General features: G+C 40.2%; 1 protein-coding gene and 1 pseudogene across 8 annotated transcripts in view; both read right to left on the reverse strand.

Annotated features, from left to right (window-relative positions):
* The window catches only part of LOC122552141 (mucin-5AC-like), a 120,657-nt gene that overhangs the window by 21,481 nt on the left and 81,240 nt on the right, over nucleotides 1–17,936 (reverse strand). For all 8 annotated transcript variants that reach the window (XM_043694634.1, XM_043694632.1, XM_043694637.1 and 5 more), the window contains 2 exons: nucleotides 14,131–14,226; nucleotides 12,354–12,449 (listed from right to left, as the gene is read on the reverse strand). In XM_043694634.1, the coding sequence (XP_043550569.1) occupies nucleotides 12,354–12,449; nucleotides 14,131–14,226 (192 nt within the window). The remainder of the gene's footprint in view (nucleotides 1–12,353; nucleotides 12,450–14,130; nucleotides 14,227–17,936) is intronic.
* On the reverse strand, nucleotides 16,362–17,198 carry LOC122552395 (annotated as a pseudogene).

Raw genomic sequence — 17,936 nt, forward strand, 5'->3', positions numbered from 1 at the left:
TCTTCAGAAGATGAAAGCTGAGGCGAGGTTTGAGCAAATATGTGATTAATGTCGAAAGAGTAGTGAGAAAGAAACTATTTGGAAAGCGTTAAGAACCAAAGGATACAGTTATAAAGTCTTCTGCAAAGGATCGAATTATGATTCAATAAATATTCTTTTGCACAGTGCCTAAGGTCCGAACTATGCTGCCTGGAAGCGTGCAGGCCGTTTTGACTGTTGCATTTAAGAGGGAATCAAGTAACTGTTTTCCTTGTTATGGGGAAAAAGTCAGAAGATTGGCATCATGTCAGAATGAACAAAAACTGATGCAAACAAGATGAGCCAATGGTCGTCTTCTTAACCGTGAGTATTCTGAGAACTTAAACTCAGGAGGACAGAAATAATAACTACATAGACTGAGGGCTATAGAGGCTCCTGCAAAAATAACAATAACACTCCTGGTTCAATTGCAGCTTTGTTTTACACTGGGAAAAAGTTAAGATATATATTTTCCTGAATTTCTTAAAATGTCTACAGCTCTGACCATCTTCAATATTGATCAGAGAGTTAGATGTTTGCTCTGGAGGTCCAGTTGATTACGAATGAGCCTTGGAGTCTGACAGGATCAAGTGAATACACAAACGTACAGGATTTAGGAGCAATTGACAAATAGAATAAACCAAATCATACAGAACCCATTCACATTCTGTTTGATCTGTTGTCTCGCGTCCAATCAGTCTGGACCACCTGTTGCTGAAGGTGCATCAATAACTTGGGAATCATTTACATTTTCAACTGGAAAATCCAACATGTTAGAAGTATGCAAACTGATCGCAAAAATTGAACATCAATAAAGGCGGAAGAACAGTCAGAATCACATAAGAACTCTGGATAAGATTAGCAAACGTATAGAACATAGAGATGGCATAGTGGTGGGGTGCCTCTATCTTCTAGCCGGAAAGCCCAGTTTCAACTCCTACTTGCTGTAGAGATGCATTCTGACACATCTAAACCATGCTACGAATCAGGCCAGACTCCTCGAAGCTGTCAAGAAGGTAGCTCAGGCCCTAATGATTCTGGTTGTTTCACGCAGATGCAGGGTGCAAATTCCAGGAATGCTGCAGCTGGTCAAATCACTCAGTTTTAACCAAAACAGAATTTATTTATGCACTACCGAATGAAACACAAGCAAAAGATTTTGGAATGACAACTACTGGAACACCTGATCGACATGACATCTCTCACAAATTCACAACAAGCTGTTCCAATTTCCTGCAACATCCCTTAAACACACTCCTTGGCAGAAAGGCAAATTCAAACACAGGTTCTTACAGGGGAGAGAGATTGCAGTGGGGATTAGCCAGGGATCATTGGCTGAAAAATGTAACCTCTTCTTTTTCCCCCAGCAGCTTCTCAGGGTCCGCAGTTAAAACTAAACCAAACGAGAACAATCTCAGAACTGGGAGAACTGACCACTTCCACTTCATTGTACAAGTGTTTGTTTTGAAAACACTTGTTTCCCTGATTGTTTCCTAAGGCAGAATCTACTAACTAAGACAAAATGGCCTAATACCAGACAAATGAGAACTTCTATGTTGTGTACGTTTGCTAATTTTATCCAGAGCTCTTATACGTTTCTTGCTCTTCTTCCACCTCCCTATTGATGTTCAAGTTTTTCGATCAACTTGAGAATTTGCTTACTTCCAACATGTTGGATTTTCCAGTTGAAAATTTAATGATTCTCAAGTCGTTGATGCATCTTTCAGCAACAGGTGGTCCAGACTGATTGGACATGAGACAACAAATGAAACAGAATGTGAATAGGTTGTGTAGGATTTTAAAAAAACACAACCATGTTAAAGGAACAACATTGTCGCACTATAATCATAAGCTCCACCTAATGCACCTGCAAATTTAATCCTTAACTTGGCCCAAATATGCAAGGCGCTATGACAATTAAAGACAAATGTGTCATGCACATTACAGGCAATGTAAAGGTTGAAATGGTAGTTTCCTTCTCAATCTGGAAATATTTCAGCTGATCATCGATAGTCATCTTGAATGACTTTGCATAATTGGCAAACATTGGGCTTAAAGCTTTCAGGTCGTCAAGACCCTTTTGACATTCCTCTGTGCAGTGAAGCTTTCTGCAATTCTCCAAACAATTCACTCAGTGGAAATACCATACTGCTGAAACACTCCAAAATTTATTTCATCAATGATTCTTTACTAAATAATTCAAGCTCCTTCAATAACTAACCGTTCCAGCCAGCTATATCACCTACCTCCTGTTGACTGTGTACCTTTACTCGCAGTTATTGAATTTAACAAGTGAACTCACTTTGACTTGTACCTGAGTTTGCAGTTCTTGTGGGTATAAGTTGAGCAGCATGGTGGCACAGTGGTTAGCACTGCTGCCTCACAGCGCCAGAGACCCGGGTTCAATTCCCGTCTAGGTGACTTTCTGTGTGTAGTTTGCACATTCTCCTCGTGACTGCGTGGGTTTCCTCCGGGTGCTCCGGTTTCCTCCCACAATCCAAAATTGTGCGGGTTAGGTGCATTGGCTATGCTAAATTGCCCGTAGTGTTAGGTGAAGGGGTAAATGTAGGGGAATGGGTCTGGGTGGGTTGCGCTTCGGCGGTCAGTGTGGAACTTGTTGGGCCGAAGGGCCTGTTTACACACTGTAAGTAATCTAATCTAATAAGTGACATCTGCTGAATATATTCTCGAGCCGATTGTTCCTCAGATGAATGAGTTGAAGCAAAGGATAAACACCGAATAGGCATTTTGGATTTCAGATCAATCCAACTGTCAACCATCTAATTCAAGAAAGAAGTAATAACATCCTAAATCTTTTTTAAAATCTTTCTTGGGATATTGGCTGCACGCGTTGAATCAGCTTTTACTGCTCATCGTTAGTTGTCTTTGAGAATCTGATGGTGAGGTGCCTTGCTGAACTGTTGATGTCATTGCGCTGTATAACTTGAAATCCGGGTGAGGAATCCATTCTGCACTGTATCCTAAATTGAATACGTGTAAATTAATAGAGTCCCTGAATTTCGGACACTGTGAATCTCAAATTTATGTCATGAATTGTCTCAGCTATTCCATTTCACTATTTTCAAAGCCGACGAGTCACTTCTCTAAGGGACTGAGCTACGTTTTCCGAAACATCATCACGCTCTGTTGTTATGAACCAGACTAAACCACTTCAAAGGATGTGAAAAAGTTAGCCTCGACCCTAGTCTTTTCGTATTTTAAAGGCAATGCCAGATATTTTCATACTAGATGCAATTCGATTGGTCAAACTCCCAATCTTGAATCAAAACACACTTGATTCATACACTATATTTAGAATACAATAAAAGAAAGAAGGAATTGGTATAACTTAAAACGATGAAAAACTTCACAGGATTATCAATTCTATCAAACAATTCTATCAACTCAAGAAAGTTACAGTCCATAAGCACAGCCATTGTAAAGACAAAGTCAGTAAAAGAAAATATCAGACATGCACTTCTCCAGTACCCAAGAAAAAAACCAAGAGAAAACGCTGAGAAAGAAAGTAGCAAGGAAAAAAGTATTGCAGCTTTGAAATGCACCTTCAAGACCCCAGCAACCGTTCCTGAAAAAAAAAACTAAAACTAAAAACCTTAGCTCTAGGGGAGCTTGATCCCACCCAGTTAGGCTGTTTCTAATTTTTTTTGACAATAGGTGCAGGAGTAGGCCATTCTGCCCTTCGAGCCAGCACCACCATTCATTATGATCATAGCTGATCATCTTCAATCAGTATCCTGTTCCTGCCTTATCCCCATAACCCTTGATTCCACTATCCTTAAGAGCTCTATCCAACTCTTTCTTGAACGTATCCAGAGACTTCGCCTCCACAGCCTTCTGGGGCAGAGCATCCCATACACCCACCACTCTCTGGGTGAAGAAGTTTCTCCTCAACTCTGTTCTAAGTGGCCTACCCCTTATTTTTAAACTGTGTCCTCTGGTTCGGGACTCCCCCATCAGCAGAAACATGCTTCCTGCCGATATAGTGTCCAATCCTTTAATAAACTTATGCATCTCAATCAGATCCCCTCTCAGCCTTCTAAACTCAGCATATACAAGCCTAGTGACGCCAATCTTCCAGCGTAAGATAGTCCCGTCATTCTGGGAATCGACCTTGTGAACCTACGCTGCACTCCCTCAATAGCTAGAAAGTCTTTCATCAAATGTGGAGACCAAAACGGCGCACAATATTCCAGGTGCTGTCTCACCAGGGCCCTGTACAGCTGCAGAAGAGCCTTTTTGCTTCTATACTCAATTCTTCTTGTTATGAAGACCAGCATGCTAATAGCTTTCTTCACTGCCTGCTGTACCTGCATGCTTGCTTTGATTGACTGATGTACAAGAACACCTAGATCTCGTTGTGCTGCCATTTTCCCAAGTTGACTCCATTTAGGTAGTAATCTGCCTTCCTGTTCTTGCCACCATAGTGGATAACCACACATTTATTCACATTAAACTGCATCTGCCTTGCAACCGTCCACTCACCTAGCCTGTCCAGGTCACCTTTCATTCTCCTGACATTATCCTCACATTTCACCCTGCCACCCAGCTTTGTGTCATCAGCAAATTTGCTGATATTACTTTTAATATTTTCATCTATATCATTAGTGTACATTGTAAAAAGCTGCGGTCCCAACACTGATCCCTGCGGCACACCACTGGTCACCGCCTGCCATTCCGAAAGGGAGCCATTTATCACTACTCTTTGTTTCCTGTCAGCCAACCAATTTTCGATCCATGTCAGTATTTTGCCCCAAATACCATGTGCCTTAATTTTGCTCACTAACCTCCTCTGTGGGACTTTATCAAAGGCTTTCTGAAAGTCTAGGTATACTACTTCCACTGGATCTCCCTTGTCCATCTTCAGAATTACATCCTCAAAAAATTCCAGAAGATTAGTCAAGCATGATTTCCCCTTCATAAATCCATGCTGACTCTGACCTATCCTGTTACTGCGATCCAGATGTGTCATAATTTCGTCCTTTATAATTAACTCCAGCATTTTCCCACCACTGAGGTCAGGATAACTGGTCTATAATTCTCTGTTTTCTCTCTCCCTCCTTTCTTAAAAAGTGGGACAACATTAGCCAACCTCCAATCCGCAGGAACTGATCCTTAATCTATAGAACATTGGAAAATGATCACACATGCATCCACGATTTCTAGAGCCACCTCCTTCAGTACCCTGGGATGCAGACCATCAGGTCCCGGGGACTTATCAGCCGTCAGACCTAACAGTCTCTCCAACACCATTTCCTGCCTAATATAAATTCCCTTCAGTTCAGGTTTTTCAGCCACTATTACATCTGGATATAGATGAAAGTATACTAATATTACAACTTAAAAAAATCTTCAGGCCTCACAAGATATTTATGCAATTGGATTCAAATAGATAAAATATATCTTAAAATCTCTGTACAAAAGAAAATAGGACACATGGCAACGCTTAAAGTCATTCTATCGCCACAACCCCCTCACAAAAATTAAACTATCAAAATATGAAGATAGCTTTATTTTTAAAAAACATTTAGTCTTATCCTTTTAGTGCACCACAAAATAAATACCGAAACATATACAATGAATTAACAATAAGCATTCACTCATACCAATTATTAGTTTAATGTTCAAATACCAACGTATTTTTCTCATCACTTAACACTTCCCTCCTCGTTCATTAACGATGTGACAATGCAACGGCAGTTACGTTCTGACGTTCTGCCAAGTGTATAATTTTCAAATGGAATGGCTGCAATGGTAAACTCAATGTAAGTAGTCTGGAAATTTCATCCTTAACTCCTCCCAAAAATTAAGGGCGCTAATTTCAGAATATGCAATTCTCTCAGACACATCACTGGCATGTAAATATTAAATCAGTGGTCTCCTTTCTTAAAAAGAAAACCCAAAACAAAATAACGTGACATCATTGCCACATTTGCATCAAATAATAATTCCTTAATAATTTGAGCTCCTTCAATTACTAACCATTCTAGTCATACCATTACTCGCAGTTGTTGAATTTAATAAATGAACCCAGTTTGACTTTTAACTAAAATTGCAGTTCCTGTGGACAAATGTGACGACTGCTCAAAAGATTTTCTAGTTGATTGTTCCTCAGGCGAATAAGTTAATGCTGTGTCTGCATTTGATGCAGAGGATAAACACAGAAGAGATAGTTTAAACTTCAGATCAAAAGAACTAGTTAATATCTGGTTGAGAAAATGTGAAATAACATTCCATATCTTTTTTGTAATCTTTCGTGGGACGTAGGCTAAGCAAGTTGGACCACCTTTTATTGCCCGTCCTTACTTCACTTTGAGAATCTGGTAGTGACCTGCCTTGTTGAACCGTTGATGTCATTGTGCTGTTCCACTCGAGATCAGGAAGAGAAATCCATTCTGCCTCAACGGACTGTATCCTAACCCTGAATACTGCACAGTGCATGTCCTTTGGCCCTCGATAAGCCCTTTTATCCTTCTCTTATGCCTGTACAAAAGTCACTTAAATATCCCTAATGTATCTGATTCCACTCTGACCACTGGCAATGCTTTCCACACATGAACCACTCAAAGACAAAAGAACAAAGAACAAAGAAAATTACAGCCCAAGAACAGGCCCTTCAGGCCTCCAAGCCTGGCCCAATTCAGATCCTCCATCTAAACCTGTCACCTTTTTTCTACGGGTCTGTATCCTTCTGCTCCCTGCCCATACATGTATCTGTCTAGATACATCTGAAATGATGCTATCATGCTCACCTCTATCACCTCCACTGACAATACATTCCAGGCACCCAGGACCCTCTGTCTAAAGAACTTTGCACGCATATCTTCATTAAACGTTTCCTATCTTACCTTGAATTGATTCCACCATTCGAGGAAAAAGCTTCTTGCTATCCAGTCTATCTATAACTCCCATGATTTTGTAGACCTCAATTTAGGTGTACCCCCACCTCAACCTACGTCTTTCTAATGAAAATAATCCTAATCTACACAATCACTCATCGTAGCTAGCGCCCTCCAAAACGGGCAACATCCTGCCGAACCTCCTCTGCACCATCTCCAAAGCATCCACATCCTTTTGGCAATATGGCGACCGAAACTGCACACAGTGTTCCAAAAGTGGCCTAACCAAAATCCCATACAACTGCAATATGACCTACCAACTCTTGTACTCAATATCCTGTCCAATGAATGAAAGCATGCCATATGCCTTCTTGGCCACTCTATTGACCTGCGTTGCCATCTTCAGGGTACAATTGACCTGAACACACAGATATTTCTGTACATCAGTTTTCCCCAGGGATTTTCCAGTTTCAGTATATTGTGGTTTATTTTTTAATGGGATCGTCCAAAATGCATTATGTCGCATTTTCAGGATTGAACTCGATCTGCTATTTCTCTGCCCAACTGTCCAATCTATCTATATTCTGCAGCATTCTCTGACATTCCCCTCCACTATCTGCTACTCCACCAATCTTACTGTCATCTGTACATTATAACTTTTTCCAGATGACTTATGGAGATCATGAACAGCAGTGGTCCCAACATAAATCGCCGTGGAACACTACTGGTCACTCCTCTCCATTTTGAGAAACTCCATTCCACTACTACTTTCAGTCTCCTTTTGCCCAGCCAGTTCTAACTAGTACACCCTGGATCCCATGTGACTTCATGTTCTCCGTCTGTCTACCATGGGAGCCCAATCAAACACTCACCGAAGCCCATGTATATGACAGCCCTTCCCTCATCAATTAACTTCCACACTTCCTGAAATAATTCTAATAAGTTGGTAAGACACGATCTTCCCTGCACAAAACCATGGTGCCTATCACGGATAAGTCCATTTTCTTCCAAATATAAATAGATCCTATCCCTCAGTATCTTCTCTAGCAGCTTCCCTGCCACTAACATCAGGCTCACTTGTCAATAATTGCTTGGTTTATCTCTGCAAACCTTCATAAACAATTGCACAACATTGACAATTCTCCAGCCCTCAGGAACCTCACCCATGTTCAAGATGCTGCGAGCATATATTTTAAGGCCCCAGCCATTTCCTCTCTCACTTTCCTCAGGAACATGCGATAGATTCAATCTAGACCTGGGGATTGTCCACCTTAATGCCTTTTCGAATATCCAACACTTCCTCCCTCCTTATGCAGACTTGACATAGAGTAATGAAATATATATCCCAAATCTCGTCATCCATCATGTCCCTCTCCTCGGTGAATACCATTGCAAACTACTCATTAGGAATCTCACCCATTTTCTCCAAAACTGCAAATAACTTTCTTCCTTTGTCTTTGAGTGTGCCGATGCTTTTCCTGGTTACCTTCTTGCTCCATATATACAAATAACAAGCTTTGGGATCTTCGTTAATCCTGTTTGCTAAATATATTTCATGACCCCTTTTCGCCTTGTTAATTCCTCTTTTTGGGTTGGTCTGAATCCAAGTCATTTCTACAAGTCACGATGAGCAGAAGTCCAGAACATATCCCTGCAGAACATCATTATTCACTGTGCTCCAGGCAGAATACTTTCCATCTACCATCACCCTCTGTCTTCTATGGACTAGCCTGTTGTGTGGCATGTTGGCAGACTTCCGTGTATCCGATACCTCCTTGCTTTCTGAATAAGCCTATCATGTGGAACCTTGTTACGTGCCTTGCTAAACTCCATATGTCTACATTGAATGTAGATTTCTCCAGCTTCCTCATTTCCCCTCCCCCACCTTATCTCAGTCCCAACCCCCGGATTCATCACTGCCCACTTGACCTGCAATCTTCTTCCCGACCTCTCTTTCCCATCCACTCTCCGCCTATCACCCTCACCCTCACCTCCTCCCACCTATCATATTCCCAGTTCCCCTCCCCCAAATTCCCACCCCCTACCCTTTATCTCAGCCCGCTTGGCACTCTAGTCTCATTCCTGAAGAAGGGCTTATGCCCAAAACGTCAATTCTCCTGCTCCTCGGATGCTGCCTGGCCTGCTGTGTTTTTCCAGCACCACATTTTTCAACACTGAACTCTATATACACCACATCCACTGCTCTACCTTCATCAATGTGTTTTGTCACATCCTGAAAATATTCAATAAAGTTTGTGCGGTATGAACTGCCCTCACGAGGCCATGTAGACTATCTGTAATCAAATTATGCTTTTCCAAGTAATTATAAATCTTGTGTCTCAGAATCCTCTCCAATATTTTGCCCACTCCTGACATAAGACTGATTGGTCTGTAATTCCCTGGGTTATCCCTATTGCCTTTCTTGAACAAGGGAATAATTTTTGCCACCCTCCAATCACCTGGTAATACTCCAGTGGACAATAATGATGCAAAGACTATCACCAAAGGCTCTACAATCTCTTCCCTCATTTCCTACAATAACCTGAAGTATACCCCATGTGCCCCAGGGGATTTACGAATACCTGTGTTCATCAAAGATTTCAGTGCATCTTCCTTCCTAAGATCAACCTGTTCCAGGCGATCAGTCTATTTCACATAATCATCAGAAATATCAAGTTTGCTCTCAGTTGTGAATACGGAAGCAAAGTATACATTAAGGATTTCCAATACTTCCTCTGTTCCCTCCGTTATCCCTGATCAGCCCTACTCTCACTCTGGCCATTCTCTTTCTCCTCACATACATGGAGAACGCCTTGGGTTTTCCTTAATCCTACACACTAAAGTTTTTTTATGTCCCCTCTAGCTCTCCTCAGTCCATTCGTCAGTTCCTTCCTGGCTACCTCGTAACACTCTAAAGTCTGATCTTTGCCTCCTCAATGTTCAGTAAGCTTCCTTCTTCCTCTTGATGAAATGTTTCACAAAACTTATCACCCAAAGGTTTTTCAACCTAACATCCCTCCCCCGCCTCAGTGGAACAAACCTGTCCTGCATTATCAGCAACTGCTTCTAAACAACCTCCACAATTCTGTAGTGCAATTCCCTGAGTACATTTGTTCCCAATTTTCGCACCCAGTTCCTGCTGAAGAGCATTGTAATCCCCCCTCCACCAGCTGCACCTATCCTTTTCCATGAGTATAGCAAAGGTCTGGGAGCTGTGATTACTGTCACCAAAATGTTCTCCCACTGATAACTCTGACACTTATCATGATTCGTTGCCAAGTACCAAATTCAATATGGCCTCGCCTCTAGCCGACCTATGTACATATTGCATCAGGAACCCTTCCTGGACACACCTGACAAAAACGGTCCCATCCAAATTATATGAACTAAGGAGGTTCCAGTCAATTTTAGGGAAGTTAAAACCACCCATGCCAACAACCCTCTTACTTCTGCGCCTTTCTAAATCTGCCTCCCACGTCCATGCCCCACATTTGTAAGGGGTTATGTTACATTTTGCAATCCACTACCACGCTCTGTAGTAATGAACCAGACCGAACCCCTTCAAAATATATGAAGAATATCGTCTAACTACCAACGTTTTCTTATTTTCAAGGTAACTGCCAGACATTGCATTTCGCAAAGAATTCGATTGGTCAAACTACAAGTCTTGAATTAAAACACAGTTTATTCATATACTATATTTCAAATACACTAAAAGAAAGACGAAATTGGGACAACTTAAAACAATCAGAACACTTAACAAATTATGCGTCACTTAACTGCCTAACAGTATCTGTTCAATACTCTAACAGTCCATAAATACCCGAAATAGTCAAATTCAGTAAAATAGATTGTCAGATATGCAATTGTTTACTCCAGAAGGAAAAAAAAAGACAAAATGCTGAGAGACCGATTAGCGAGGAGAAATGCATCTTTGAAATGCAGGTACAATACCTCGGTAACTGCTACTGAGAAAAAAAAACGAAAACTGAAAATCCTGGCTCGAGGCGAGTTTGATCCCACCCAATCAGGCTGCTTCTAATATTCTAACTTTTAATATAACGCCCTCAAGGCCTCACAAGCTGTTTATTTTATTGGCTTCAAATACACAACTTGACTCCTATATCTTAAAACCTGTCTGAAATAGAAAACATGACAAATTGTGTCTCTTAAAGTCATAGACACATCCCTCCATTACAAATTGAACCAACAATATACAAAAGATAGATTCATTTTTAAAATCCTTACCCTTACTCTATTAATAGTCTGTAATGCATATACATTGTGTGACAAACAGTACAACAGTCCATTACAGTGTTTATTTCTCCTTTCACTGAATGCTGCCATTTCATTCATTGAAGTAGCACCAACGCTTCAGCCACTGCATTCTGTCGTCCGGTCACGTGTATAAATTACAAATTGAATGGATGTAATAAAAAAAGTCAATCTAAATAGTCTGTATTTTTTATCTTTAATTTCTCCACACACAAAAAAATTAGTCCCTATGACAAGTTCATGCAATTGTCAGAGAATCAGTACTGGCAACATTAATATTCAAATGTTAGTTTCCTTCGCAATCCTGAAATATTTCTGCTGATGAGTATTCAAACGTCGCAAAAAATCCACAATTGGTCTTTCTATCCGATGATCGTGTTCTTGCAGCACCGACTCCCAAGTTACTCGCGTCGACATGCAACTTAAATGGCTTTGCCTCATTAGGGCTGGCTAAGACTCGGCTTACAGCTTTTAGGCTGTCCAATGCCTTCTGACATTTCTCGAAGCTGTGAAAGTTTCTGCACCCATTCAAACAAGTCACTCAGTGGGAAATCACACTGCAAATCACTTTCGCATTTTACTGTGTTAAGGACCAGACGCCCTCTGAATAGTTAAGGTAGCCTCAACCATAACCTTTTCCGACTTTAAAGGGAAACGTGAGTGGGTTGTCAGTGATGCAACTGGACAAATCAGTGGATGCGAAGCAAAACGCAATTTATTTAACGATAACAGTTGAAATGCAAACAAAGGAAAGATGTATTTAGAATAACTAATCTATTGGAAAACTGAATCGCACCGTGGAAACAGTCTTCATTACTCATTCACTGTTCTAGTCTCACAACATCCCATAAACAGACCTCTTGGCAAAATGTTAAATTCAGGCACAGATTCTTACGTTAACATTAAGAGTGAATTCAGATAATGTCACAGTTAGGAATTATTTACTGAATCCACTATTGGTCTGGGACATAACTTAGGGTTGATTCAATAGACACTGCGGTATCTCAAACTTTGCAATCTCTCATAAAAAAGAACAAAACTGACAGCATCGTCACAATTACATCAAGGAATCATTACTCAATAACTTCAGCTCCTTCAATAACGAACCATTTCAGACAGGCCCTACCGGACTTACCAATTGTTGGCCTTGTGCCATTACTCACAGTTATTGTATTTAATAAATGAATCCAATTTGACTTATACCTGAGATTGCTGTTCCTGTGGTCATAGGTGACGACTGCGGAGAAGATTCTACAGTTGAATGTTCCTCAGGCGAATGAGTTGATGCTGTGTTTGGATCTGAAGCAAAGGATAAACAGAGATGAGACATTCTAGTTTTCAGATCAACTGAACTGGTTAATACCTGGTTCAGAAAATATGTTATAAAATACTATATCTTTTTTTAAGGTTTCGTGGGAATTGGGCGGCGCTAGTTAGACCAGCTTTCATTGCCCGTCCCATAGTTGTCTGATGGTGAGCTGCCTTGTTGAACCGCTAACGTCATTGTGCTGTACCACTTCAAATCAGGGAGAAGAATCAACAATGCCCCAAAGAGACTGAATCCCAGCACTAAATTGAGCATCTCTAAATCACTTACAGCCCCTTTACTTAGGACACTGTGACTCTCACATTCATGGGATCATTCTTCTCTGCTGTTTCGTTGCATTCCTCTCAAAAGCCATGTCCCACTTCTCTAAGAACACTCTTTCTCAGAACACTTCTCTAACAACACTCTTTTGTTTTAAATCAAAGCTAATACCCTCAAAATATGAAGAAAATAACCTAGAACTTCATCTTTCCTTATTTCAAGGCAAATGCCAGGCGTTGCATTCCACATATGTAATTCGATTGGTTAAAATACAAGACGCACTTTATTCATACACTGTATTTAAAATACAATAACCGATGACGTTACAGGGATAACTTAAAACAACTGGAAAACTTACCAGAATTATAGATTATTTAACTGTCAAACAGTAAATATTCAACATAGTTACATTTCATAACCAACCCGCTGTTAAGAGAAATTCAGAAAAATAAACAGACGGACATGCAGCTGTCCAGTCCACAAGGAAAACAAACACCAAGGGAAAACACTGAGAAAGCAAGTTTCAGGAAGAAATGTATTGTGGCTTTGAAATGCAGATTCAAGACTCTAACAACTGCGACTGAAAAGACAAAAACTGAAAATTCTGGCTCTAGTGAAAGTTGGCCCCATTGAGTCAGGCTGCTTCTAATATTCTAACATTAAAAAAAACCCTCAAGGTCTCACAAGTTGTTCACATTTTTGGATTCAAATGGACAGCTTCGTAGCTTTGCTTTAAAGTCTCTCTTCAAAAGAAAACAGGACTCATTGCACCTCTTAAGGGCATAGTATTGCCACACCACCTCACAAAAAATGAACCATCCATGTACAAAGATAGTTTTATTTTTATAAACCTTTAGTCTTGCCCTATGAGTAGACCACAATACATCTTCTTATACATATCCATTGCACTGACATTCAGCATGCAAACATTCACTACTATAGTCCAGTACAGTCTTCTTTTTTCTCGTCACTTAACACCTCCCACCTCCGTCATTAAAGTCGAAATGACGCATCACCAATTAAGTTCTGCCGTTTGTAGAATTTTCAAATTGAATGCTTGCAATATTAAGATCAATTTGAATAGTCTGGAATTTTCATCCCTACATCCTCCCACCCCCACCCCCCCCAACCCCCAAAAAAGCAATCATCTCAGGCACATTACTGGCAACATGTAAATTTTGACATGTTGGTTTCCTCTGATCAAAGAAAACTACATAGGCTCTTTAAAGTGACAGCACCGTCTCAAGTGCTTCAAGGAATCCTTACTCAATGATTCTGGCTACTTAATACCTAACCATTCTAGTCAATCAGAACAAGACCTACTACTTGTTGATCATGTACCATTAATCTCAATTACTGAATTTAAAAAAATGAACTCAATTTGACATATACCTGAGAATGCAGTTCCTGTGTGCATAAGCGACGACTGCTCAAAAGATTCTCGAGTTGATTGTTCCTCCGGCGAATGAGTTAATGCTGTGTTTGGATCTGAAACAAAGGAAAAATACAGAAAAGACATTTCAGATGACAGATCAACGCAACTGGTTAAATATGAAATTGAGGACAGCAGATGCTCGAGATTAGAGTTGAGAGTATGGTATTGAAAAAGCATAGCAGGTCAGGCAGCATCTGAGGAGCAGGAAGATCAATGTTTCGGGCAAAAACTCTTCATCAAAAAACTGGTTAAATATCTGGTTCACAAAATATGAAATAATATTCCATATCTTTTTTATAATGTTTCATGGGAAGTGGGCTGCACTAGTTGAACTAGCTTCATTGCTCGTCTTTCATTGTGTTTGAGAATCTAATGGTGAGCTGCCTTGTTGAACCTTTGATATCATTGTACCGTACCACTCGAAGTCAGGGAGTGGAATCCACTCTGCCTCAATAGAATGCATCCTAGCACTAAATTGCATATCTGTAAATAACTACAGTACCTATATTTCAGACACTGTGAATCTCATATTATGTGATCACTCTTCTGGGGTATTACATTGCAGTACTCCCAAAGTCCATGTCTCACTTCTCCAAGGGACTGTGTTACATTTTTCAATTCAATATCTTGCTCGTGTTATGAATCAGACCAAACTACTTAAAAATATGAAGAAGATAGCCTAGACACTAATCTTTTATTATTTTAAAGGCAAGTGCCAGGCGTTGCGTTCAGGATGCAATTCGATTAGTCAAACTATCAGTCTTGAATCAAAACACACTTTAAGCATACACTAGATTTGAAATACAATGATAGACAGATGGAACTGAGATATGTTAAAGCGTTGGGAAAACTTAACGGAATTATAACTTAATTAGCTGCCTAGGAGCAACTGTACAATATAGTTGCCATCCATAAACACACTCATTGCAACTGTACAATATAGTTGCCATCCATAAACACACTCATTGCAGAAAAAACAAATAGATTTTCGACCATGCACATCTCCAGTCCACAAGAAAAAGACAGAATCAAAAGAAAATGCTGAGAAAGAGAGTAGCGAGCAGAAATGTACTGATGTTCGAAATGCAGCTTCAAGGCCCCAATTGGCACTAAAAACACTAAAACTGAACATCCTGGCTCTGGGGGAGCTTTATGCCACACAGTCAGGCTGCTTCTAATATTCCAATTCTTAAAAAGAAACTCAAGGCCTCGCAAGGTGTTTTCATTTATAGACTCAACTGGAGAGCTTGCTACCTCTTTTAAAATCTCTCCTCAAATGAAATCGGACACATTCCTCCTCTTAAAGTCATAGTATTTCTACAAATCACCCTCACAAAAAGACCATCAAGACACAAAGGTAGTTTGAAATTAAAACTCCTTTAGTTCTATCCAATACGTACACCACAATACATTGACTGATATGCATACATTGCAATGAGTTTATGCATGCAATCTTTTGCTGCTACAGCCCCATTACAATACTTCTTTTTTTCTCATCACTTAGCATCTCCCTCTTCCTTCATGAACGTCAGGACAAATATTTGGTATTCACATCCTGTCTTCTGCTACTTGTATAATTTTGAAATTGAATGGACGTAATAATACATTCAATCTTACAGTCTGGAATTTTCATTGTTAAATCCTCCCAAAGAGAAAGGTGCTATTATTAGAACATGCAATTGTCTCAGACACATTACTGGCAGCATAAATGTGGAAATGTCAGTTTCCTTCTCAATCCTGGAATATGTCTGCTGATGATTATTCAAATCGTCAGAAAATACATAATTAGTCTTTCTAACATCTGGTCATGATCTTGCACCAGTTCAGCACCGACTCATCATATTGAAAGCCACCTTGTTTTTCTTTGCATCATTAGGGCTGATCAACACTTGGCTTACAGCTTTCAGGCTGTCTCAGGCCTTCTGCAATTTATCTGTGCTGTGAACCGTTCTGCTCTTTTTCAATCAAGTCACTCAGTGGAGAAATCGCACTGCTGAAGGACTGTCACGTTTTACAATGTTAAGGACCAGACCAGACCTCCTCTGAATATTTCAAAAAAAATAGACTCTACCCAAAGCTTCTCTTATTTTTAAGGAAAACGTGAAGTGGGTATTCCAGATTTGATGTGACTTGACAAGCTACTTGATGTTAAGCAAACCTTTTTAAAAGGTTTTGTGATTTACATTGTTCTTTTTTGTTCATCCTTGATTTTGGTGTCATCTTCTGTCACATCTTTTCCAGAAGTTTCTTCAGCTGCTGGTTCACTCAATATTCTTTGGTCATCAGTTTTCTGTCTCCTGGTCTACTTTCTTCGCCGATAGGATCTTCTAATACTTTTTGCCTTTAATGACGCTTTCCGTTCCAGCCAGTCCTCCATCTCAGGACTTGATAGAGCGGTTGGTTTGTTGTGATCAATAGTGGCAATGTCTTTGCCGTTTTTCCATAGTTCATAGCGATCAGGCTGAAGGAACTGCACAAACACATCCATTGATATCTTCACCATATTCTTTCTACAAGTACACTGGGTAGCCATTTTGCCATAATCAATCCAGCGAAGCGTGGCGAAGTTAGTAGATTCTGCACAATTGAATCCATGGTTGGAAACAGCATGATAGCCATAAGGAAAGGTGATCATGATCTCTCCCGCCTCCTGCGTAATCCTATCAATGGGAATGCTGTACTTCTTCAGTATGGAAGGCGATATAAGAGTCATTTTGTGCCGAAGAAATGCATCTCATCCTTGAGAACTGCCTGGGAAGAAGCCTTTTGCCAGTCGCTCCAGCCTCTTACCATGCTCTGGAGGTATTGAATACCAGGATTTGGGCTCCCCAAAATGCCAGTAGTTGATGCTGTAGAGGTCCATATCTTCAGTGTGTCAGGCAAATGTGGTTTTCCACATCCCAATGTATAAGTATGGAGTATTCACACCTTCAATCACAATTCCACACTTCTGTTCCTCCATATCCAGTAACGTATTGAGGTTTCCAATGTTCCACTCTTCTTTCATGTAAGTCAAGACAACCATTTGGCAATTTCATTCTGTCATCTTGCAACTTATACAATTTTGGAATTGAATGGCCGCAATAATAAGCTTAGTCTTATAGTCTGGAAGTTTCATTGTTAAATACTCCCCCACCCCCCCCCCCCCCTCAAAAAAGGTGCTATTACTAGAATATGGAATTGTCCCACACACATTACTGGCAACATAAATGTTGAAATGTCAGTTTCCTTCTAAATCATGAAACATTTCTGCTGATCGTCAGAAAAATATATAATTGGTCTTCATATCCTTTGGGCATGTTCTTGCAACAGTTCAGCACCGACATACACATTACTCACATCGAGAGCCATCTTGAATGGCTTTGCCTCATGAGAGTTGGCCAACAATGGACTCATAGATTTCAGGATGCCACAGGCCTTCTGACATTTCTCTGTGCTGTGAAATTTTCCGCTCCTTTTCAATCAAATTTCTCAGTGGAGAAATCACACTGCTGAAGGACTCCCAAATTTTACAGACTAGGCCAAAACCCCTTTGAATCTCTTAAGAATGTAGCCTCAATCATAGGTTTCTCTTATTTTTAAGGGAAACGTGAAGTGAAAGTTCCAGATGTGATGCGACTGCACAAACCACTTAATGCTAAGCAAAACAAAATTTATCTAAACACAATATATAAGCACGAACAAAATAAAGAGGGACTTAGAATAACTTAATTATTGGAAAATTGAATCAAAGCATGGAAACAGTCGACGTTACTAATTAACT

This window comes from Chiloscyllium plagiosum, chromosome 8 (genome assembly GCF_004010195.1).
Source record: "Chiloscyllium plagiosum isolate BGI_BamShark_2017 chromosome 8, ASM401019v2, whole genome shotgun sequence".
In the NCBI taxonomy this organism is placed as follows: domain Eukaryota; kingdom Metazoa; phylum Chordata; class Chondrichthyes; order Orectolobiformes; family Hemiscylliidae; genus Chiloscyllium; species Chiloscyllium plagiosum.